Below are 7,820 nucleotides of genomic sequence, written 5' to 3' on the forward strand. Positions count from 1 at the left end.
TAATGAGATGGCACATGTCTGACATGCAGGAGCAGGCATTAAACACGCTGCGTGCCAGCAGGGAGAGGTTGGCACCGGAGGAGGCAGGGAGCCAGACGGGCCAGCCCGCTGCCATGGGGCAGCTGTGGGGAGACGGTCCTTGGGGGGGGCCGTTTGGGGCCAAAGGCTAGACCTCTGTGGCCCATGTGATGCCAGTCCTCTCCGTGGGCAGGACTGGCAGGACCAGCAGGAATCGGGGTCATGTCTGTCCCCAGGGCAGGGTGTTCACTGGGCTGGTGCTGAGGGGATGCTGCCCGGCCCTGGGACCATCCTGCTGGCACTGCCAGGAGCGCTGAGCCCTGAGAGGGAGAGCTGGTGACATGCTTTTATCTCCCTTATTAAACCTAACAATAGGTTTTAAGAGGAGCTTTAAATAATGTGCCACTGCCTTTACAGTAAAAGTCGCTTGGTGTTCAGCTGCTCCTGGCTCCGGGATTTATGGCCTTTCTTATGCCATGCTGCATGCGCATGGGTGGTGGCAGGTCCTGGGCTGCAGCTGCTCTCTGTACCTGGCGCCTGTGCTGGGCTTGGTGCCTCCGCAGTCTAGTCATGCCAGCGAGTCAGGGCCCACAGCAGCTCTGCTGCTGACCCCCCGCAGCACCCCACAGCACAGGCCTGCAAGTGAGACGGGCCACACGCGGTGGGGTGGTGATGGACTGGCAAAGCGAGGTGCACTGAGCCTGCCTGCTGCAGGCAGCCCTGCCTGTACACTCAGCCCCCTGCGACGCAGGGTTGAGGTCAGGGCATGGGCGGTGGGGTTGTGTTGGAGTGGAGCCCATGTGCTCTCTCCTCGCAGGCAGGGGTCAGGGGTGGGAGCTGCCGCATTGCCTGGCAGCCTCGGGGGACGCTGACTGCGGATGCAGTGGGAGCATGCCCGCGGTCAGGGCGTGCTGGAGGCTGGGGGACTGTGTCGGGAGGGTACAGGGCCACGGCAGAGATCAAGCACAGCTGATGGTGTCGCTTCCCTCCTCTGGTGGGAGCATCTGTCCTGGTAGCACCCGTCCCCTGAGCATCCCTCCCAGGAGCATCGGTCCCAGGAGTGCTGGTAGGCATCAGTGAAGCGGGGAGGCCTGAGGAGGGGCTGGCAGGGGCTGCGGGCCGTGCTGCTCATGCACACTGGGAGTAACAAAGTCTAATGACAGCTCTTTGTCAGCGGTGCAGCGGAGAATAATCGCTGCCAGCCGTCCCCCCTCGCAGCCCGAGTGCGGCAGCCACCCCCGCGGACGGCTGCAGCAGCAGGGCCGGGCTGCGCGGCCTCGCCTGCGCACGTGCCGCCGGGTGCGCGCGCGGGCGGGCTCGGGTGGGGGGGGCCGCGCTAGGCAGCCCTTCCCCGCCCCCGAGCCCCCCCTCCCCGGGCTGCCCCGCTCCGCGGAACCGGCCGGCGGCCGAGGAGCCCGGACCCCCACGCGGGGCGGGGCCGCTGTCCGCCCGCGCTGGAGGCGGTCGCGGGCGGTGCCGCCCCGCGTAGCTCCGCGCCGGTCCCGCAGCACCATCTCCCGGCCACCGCGCGTCGGGCTCCAGTCCCCGTCCCCCGTCCCCTCCCCGCCGCGCCCCGGCCGAGAGAAGAGGGCTGCAGGCAGTCGCGACAGCGAGTCCCGCCTTTATTTGTGCCCGGGGAGCCCGTCTGTGCTGGGTGGCCCGGGGGCTGCTCCCCTGCCCCAGGCTGCCACGGCACCAGCAGCCGCCCGCCCTCCATCGCCAGCAGCCGCCGCAGTCACCGGGCCCAGCAGCTCCCGCGCGGGGCCCCTGTGTGCAGGTGGCCCCGGCAGGTGCCACCACGCAGCCTCTGGGCAGGTGGCTGAACTGTGCTCTGCCACGATGGTCCCACACCAGCAGCCCACACTCTCTGCCCCGGCGTCCCCAGCAGTCAGGCAGACTGGGGTCTGCCACGGCATCTCTGTAAGAGCAGCCACGCTCTGCTCCGCTGCGGCAGCCCCAGCCCAGTGGCTGCACCAGGCTCGGCCAGGGGGTCACACTGCGCTCTGCCACAGCACGCGGGGCAGGCGCTGGGACCAGGCTCTGCTCCTGCATCCCCGTGCGGGAAGCTGAGCTTTGCTCCGCTGTGGCAGCCCTGGGCAGGCAGACAGACCAGGTGCTGCTGCGCTATCCTCCTGGGGGTGGTTGTGCCATGGTCCATTGCAGCATCACATCATTTGCAGCCAGGCCAGATATTAATTTCCTCCCCAGCTGGAGAGGGGACAGAAGACTGTGCTGGCCCTGGTCTGTGCTCCTGTCAGAGGCAGTGCCCCTCACCCTCACAGTCTCTCCTGCTCCGACATGCGGCTCTCCTTGCCATCCTCTTGGGTCACAGGCTGGCCCCCAAGCAGGGTCTTCTGCACAGGGCTCCTGGGCTGCTGGGCCTCCACGATCTCTATGGGCTTCCCAGCCTCTACCTGCACAGGAGCAGGGGTCAGGGGCAGGCAGCTACATCCTCCACCTCCGCAGCCACATCTTTCCACAGGCTCTGGCTACGCTCCTGTGCAGGGCCTCACCCTGTGCAGGTCCTTCCTGTCTCAGCATTTGCCAGCAGCATCCCAGGGTTGCCCCAGCTGGGCAGCACTAGGACAGCCCCCACCCCTCCTGCCCTGCAGAGCCACAGCCCCCTGCTCTGTTGCTCTCTGCTGCTAGCACATCCCCGGCTGTGCCCTGGAGGGACCCCAACCCGCTGCTGGAGGAGGGCTCTGGGCAGACTCACCTGCTTCTGCACCCGTCGCCTGGGATCTGGATGGAAAGAGGGACAGAAGGCAAGAGTCACAGAATTGCTCCTGCCCTGCATTGAGGTCTCAGGGGTCAGAGCCACGGCTGGTGCTGCTGCACCGCAGGTCCTGCGGCTCACGTTGTGCCTGCTGCTGCTACCAGGCTGGAGAGGCCGGGGGCCACGTTAGGGGAGCCAGGCTAGACCCATAGGCCACCAGCACTTTCCTCCAAGAGCTGGCCCAGCTTGGGCTGCAGCAGTGCAAACATGCCTGCTCCCAAGGACAGAGCCCACTGACCCGACGGGGCAATGGTCTTGGGGACCCATGCCCTGGCAGTGTCCTCAGAAGTGCTGCCCCACTCTCAGCAGAGCTGCTGCCATCCTCCCTGCTCAGCTCCTCAGCCCCGTATGGCCTCTCTGGCCACAGCATCGCTCCCCGTGTCCCAGCTCCTTACCTGTGTGGACCAGGCAGTAGATGCCAATGCCCACGAGGCACGTGACGACCACAGCCATGATGGGGATCAGCACCGACAGTGAGGAGCGCCTGCCCGACTCTGTGAGAGATGGGGTCAGTGAGGCACCCACATGACACTCCCACCGAGACGCTGAGAGCCCCAAGCTGCCTCTGCTCCAGGCCCAGTCCCACAGGGATCCCTCACAGAGACAGAGGGGAGCAGGAAGGCATCATGCCAGCAGTGTGGTCAGATCCTTCTCTCCCAAGAACACCCACAGGCCAGGCCAGCTCCTCTGAATGCTGCGGGAGCCAGAGCACTAGGAGATTGCAGCTCTGCACCAGCCCAGCCTGGGGCACTGGGCACTTACCGCAGATCACATCTGAGGTGTTCGTCCCTTTCACCTTCACCACCAGACCCTTTTCCTCGCAGCTACAGGGAAGAACAAGACCATGTAATCACAGCAGCAGCCTAGGCACACAGAAAGCCCCCGAGGAGGAACAGTTGGGGCTGAGCAGCCACCAGAGCCGCATGAGAAAGTGTCCTGCGCTGAGCCTGGCAGGCTCTAGAGGGGCAAGTGGCCAGGGACTCCGGCCAATGCCTGGGCCTGTGCTGTGTGATAGGGATACCAGGTACATAGCAGGACCCCACCCTGGGGTCCTGGTCTGGAGTTGCTGAAACTGCTGAAGATGGGGACAAGTTTGGGGACAAGGCACAAGAGGGTGCGGATAGTTGAGACCTGTCCACTCAGGGAGACCCTGGGGCTTAGGCACTGCAGCTATTGCAGAACAGCTCAGAGATAACTCGATGACAGGCTACAAGTGGCTCTGTGGGGAGGTAATTTCTGGGCACAGATAAAAGCAAAGCGAAATCCAGTAGCTGGCAGCTGAAGCGAGACTAATTCAGCCTGGAAATAAGGCTCACATTTCTACCAGGGAGTGCAATTAACCCTCAAGCAGCTTTCTAAAGACAGGGATGACCTGCCAGCCCATGGCATCCTCAAAGCCAGACTCCCCACGGAGAAGGCTGGTGCCTTGGCTGATGACTACAGCCAAGGAGTGTGCTGGGAGCGAGAGCCTGGACAGGGCATAGGGGGTGCCTGTAGCCCCTCATCCCTTGCTCCCCAATGCAGACAACAGCATGGTTGTCCCCGGAGGGGCCAGCACTCTGCACGTGCTGAGGGACAGTCACAAAGGCCTGGATGTCTGCCTTGAGCTCAGCCATGCCACACTGGACATCTCTGCCCTCATAGCTCTGCTCCTCTCCCTCCTGCCCTATGCCACCCTGATGCTGTGTCCCTCAGAGACCATCCTGGCCACCCGGTCCCCAAGGCCCCTGAGGAGGCTGGCAGTAGAGGACGTGCTCACAGGGACTTGACACAGCTGGGGATGGGTGAAGTATGCAGTCAGCACTCAGACAATACCTTGTCCAGGGATGACACGGCTCTGTTTTAGAAGAGACATTGGAGAAGGTGCCTTCTGCACAGGGCTCGCAGGGGGATGACATGCGGGCCACAGCCTTGGCTGGAAAGGAGCAGAGGTTGCAGGAAGGTCAGTACGGGTTGCAGGCGGTGAGGGGCTGTGGGGTCAGGCGAGCAGCCTCCCTGTGGCAATGCTGCCAAGCACAGTGGCAGGCATAACTCTCCCAAAGCCCTGCCGGGGCACCTTGCTGGGCAAGTCCCCCTTTCCCTGGAGGACCTGAGGTCAATGCTCTCAGGGCATCGGTCCCACTGAGAGGGAGGAGCTGGTCAGACTCACCTTCCACGAAGCCGAAGCCGTGCTGGCAGGGCTGGTTCTCCACGCAGGTCTGGCAGCTGGTGTCAGAGCAGTGCATGCCAGCCTGGCACTGGCACACCGTGTTGTGCGTTGCGTTTCCTTGCGTTTTCAGAATGAAGCCAGCGTCTAGGCAAAGAGAGCATGGGCGAGGTGAGGCACCGGGCGGGTGAGCCTGTCCCTGCAGCCCCTGCAGGCTGGGGCTGATGGGCACAGGGAGCACTTACTGTCTTCACAGATAGCATGGGGGGTACAGTGCCTCTCCTTGGTCCAGCCCTGCTGATAGTGTCCACTCTCACAGTGGGTGCAGACAGAGTCTTCTGTGCCATCGCATTCGGAGACCAGCTTTTCCCCTGCAATAGAGGCTGGTGAGGAGGGGGCAAGGGGGCTCCCCCCGCCTCCAGGCAGCAGCTCTGCCAGGACAGGGGAGCACTGGCAGCCGTGGATGCCAGGGCTGCTGCAGCATGCTGCTTGGAGTCACCCTCCCTGGAGGTATTCAAGGAGCATGTGGACGTGGCATTGTGGGACGTGGCTTGATGGGCATGGTGGTGTGTGGTGTGGCTTTTTTTTGTTTGTGTGGTGTTGTGGTTTTGTTTTTTTTTTTGTAATGGTTTGACTTGATGATCTTACAGGTCTTTTAGTGATTCTGTGATTGGTAGCCTGATGCCACTCCAGCAGCCAGGGCTGCAGGGGCCAGCTCATCTGGAGGCTGCGCACGCTGCACAGGGCCAGGTGGGAAGGGCTGCTGGGTGCTTTGGCGGTCGGGGCGGGGGGGAGGGGAGCGGGCATTCAGTGCCTCCAGCACTCTAAGGACTGGGAAATGGTCTGGCAGTGACAGTGGGAGCTGGCAAATACCATCACAATCCTGGTAGTGCCAGTGGCAGCACTCTCCCCCGCAAGCTGCCCGTGCCATGGAGTCCTGCAGCTGCAGGAGCACAGACAGTCCCAAGAGAGCCGTGGCAGATTCAGTGAGGTCCAGGGGGTCTCCCAGGACACCCATGAGGTCCCCAGTTGCTCTAGCACTGAGGTGACACAGGGAAGTGAAGCTGTCAGCACTTCTGGCAACGGGGTGAGGGGGTGCTCAGTTGCACTGAGCTGGGCTTGCTTCGCTATGGCTGGGCAGTGGGCCCTGGCACCGCTGGGCCTTGGGGGCCCAGGAAGGTGAAGGGGTCTCCATACCTGGCTGACACCGGTTGCAGCACCTGCCCTTGTGTTCGTACTGCTTATCAAAGCATCTTACAGCATCACCAGGCTCCCAGCACTGGAAGAAAGAATACCTGTGAATTCATACCACCTCCCAGCACTTCGGCACCGCCTTGCTTCTGCAAGCACGCATGTGCTAGCCTGTGTGCTAACCCACGTCCTGAGGTGAGGGCTTCCTCACACCACTCTTCCCATGCCTGCGCTAACCACAGACCGCAGCAGAGCCGCCTGCGCTGCCTGATGCCACCAGTGCTCTCTTTGAAGTGGGGTGGCAGTGATTCTGGCAGGGTGGCCCCAAGTTTCCCTAGATTTCGTACCAGATGGTGATCGCACATTGCCCTGTGCCCCTGTTGACTAGGCTGCGGTCCTGGGCAGGGGGAGCAGTGTTAACTGAGCCTCCCACACCCAGAGCACCGCCAGCCCCTTCCTGAGGCTGATGCACCAGCCCTGAGGGGCAGGAAAGCCCCAGGCAAGCATATCATCCATGCAAGATCAGCCAGGGCCCTTCCTTGCTCCTCCTAGCAGGAGACTGTGCGTGCAGGAAGGAGGGAGAGGAGGCAGGGAAGCGGATCTCGGGCCAGTCTGGGTGCAGGAAGCCACCCACAGCACCGCACCCTCGCACAGAGCAAGCCCCGCACTGCTTGTCCCCAGTAGCCTGGCAGTTCCCAGCAGAGCCGCCCGAGCCTGGCTGTCCCGGGGAGTGGGACGGGGCTCCGGCAGAGCCCTGGAGTGAGACGGCCGCAGGGCTGCGGGCTGGCAGGTGGGGGAGGGCTGGGCGCAGGGGGTGCCGCAGCCCAGCGCGGCCGGGCGCTGCCGACGCCCACGGGGCCCCTCGGGCAGCCCTGGCTCCACAGGGCCGCAACGGGGCTGTGGGGCACCCTGAGGTCCGACCTGGGGACGCCCGACAGAGCAGAGGGGAACCGGCCTCGTCGTCACGCGTGTTTGACGCTGGGCAGAAAGGGAAGTGAAAGGGGCGCAGGCAGGCCTGTCCCTGCAGCGCCCCAGCCCCCGACCCGCGCCCCGGACCGGCAGGCCCCAGCCGGGGGCCCGGGCTGTGCCCGGGGCTGCGGAGCCCCAGGGCCTGGCACCGCCGCTCCCCGCCCGCGGGGCCCCGCGCTCCACCCGCGGCCTGGGGCAGGGCAGGGCGGGGGACCCCGCCGGGCCCCGCTCCCCCCGGCGGCAAGCGAACGCGAGGCCGGGCTGAGGGGCCCGCGGGCTGAGAGACCCCCCGGCGGGGGGTCCCAGGGGAGGCCGGACCCGACTGGCTCGGAACGGCTTCCTCCGCCGCCGCCCCGGGCACGGCCGTGGGCCTCCCGCGGGGGCGGGCCGCGCCGAGGGGACGGGCCAGAGCGGCCAGACCGTGCCCCTTCCCGGAAAGCCCAGCCCCAGCGCCCCAGCCCCAGCCCCAGCCCCAGCCCCAGCCCCAGCCCCAGCCCCAGCCCCAGCCCCAGCCCCAGCCCCAGCCCCAGCCCCAGCCCCAGCCCCAGCCCCAGCCCCAGCCCCAGCCCCAGCCCCAGCCCCACTCACGCCCAGCAGCGCTGCGCCGAGGAGCCCCCACAGCCCGAGCCGCTTCATGGCGCTGCACCCCGCGCCGCGGCCGACCGCCCTATAACGCCGCGGCCCGTTCCCGCCCAGGAAGGGGGCGTTGGGCCGCCCGCC

At 65.4% G+C, this 7,820-nt stretch overlaps 1 protein-coding gene across 1 annotated transcript; it reads right to left on the minus strand.

Annotated features, from left to right (window-relative positions):
• Window positions 1–1,963: 1,963 nt before the first annotated feature.
• CD40 (CD40 molecule) lies at window positions 1,964–7,736 on the minus strand. The gene is made up of 9 exons (XM_059827257.1): window positions 7,689–7,736; window positions 6,138–6,219; window positions 5,186–5,311; window positions 4,944–5,087; window positions 4,610–4,709; window positions 3,557–3,618; window positions 3,190–3,288; window positions 2,735–2,760; window positions 1,964–2,432 (listed from the first exon to the last, which is right to left on the minus strand). The coding sequence occupies exons 1-9, from the start codon at window positions 7,734–7,736 to the stop codon at window positions 2,295–2,297; spliced, it is 825 nt and encodes a 274-aa protein (XP_059683240.1). The 3' UTR covers window positions 1,964–2,294.
• Window positions 7,737–7,820: the final 84 nt, after the last annotated feature.

Source organism: Gavia stellata, chromosome 20, assembly GCF_030936135.1.
Source record: "Gavia stellata isolate bGavSte3 chromosome 20, bGavSte3.hap2, whole genome shotgun sequence".
Classification (NCBI taxonomy): domain Eukaryota; kingdom Metazoa; phylum Chordata; class Aves; order Gaviiformes; family Gaviidae; genus Gavia; species Gavia stellata.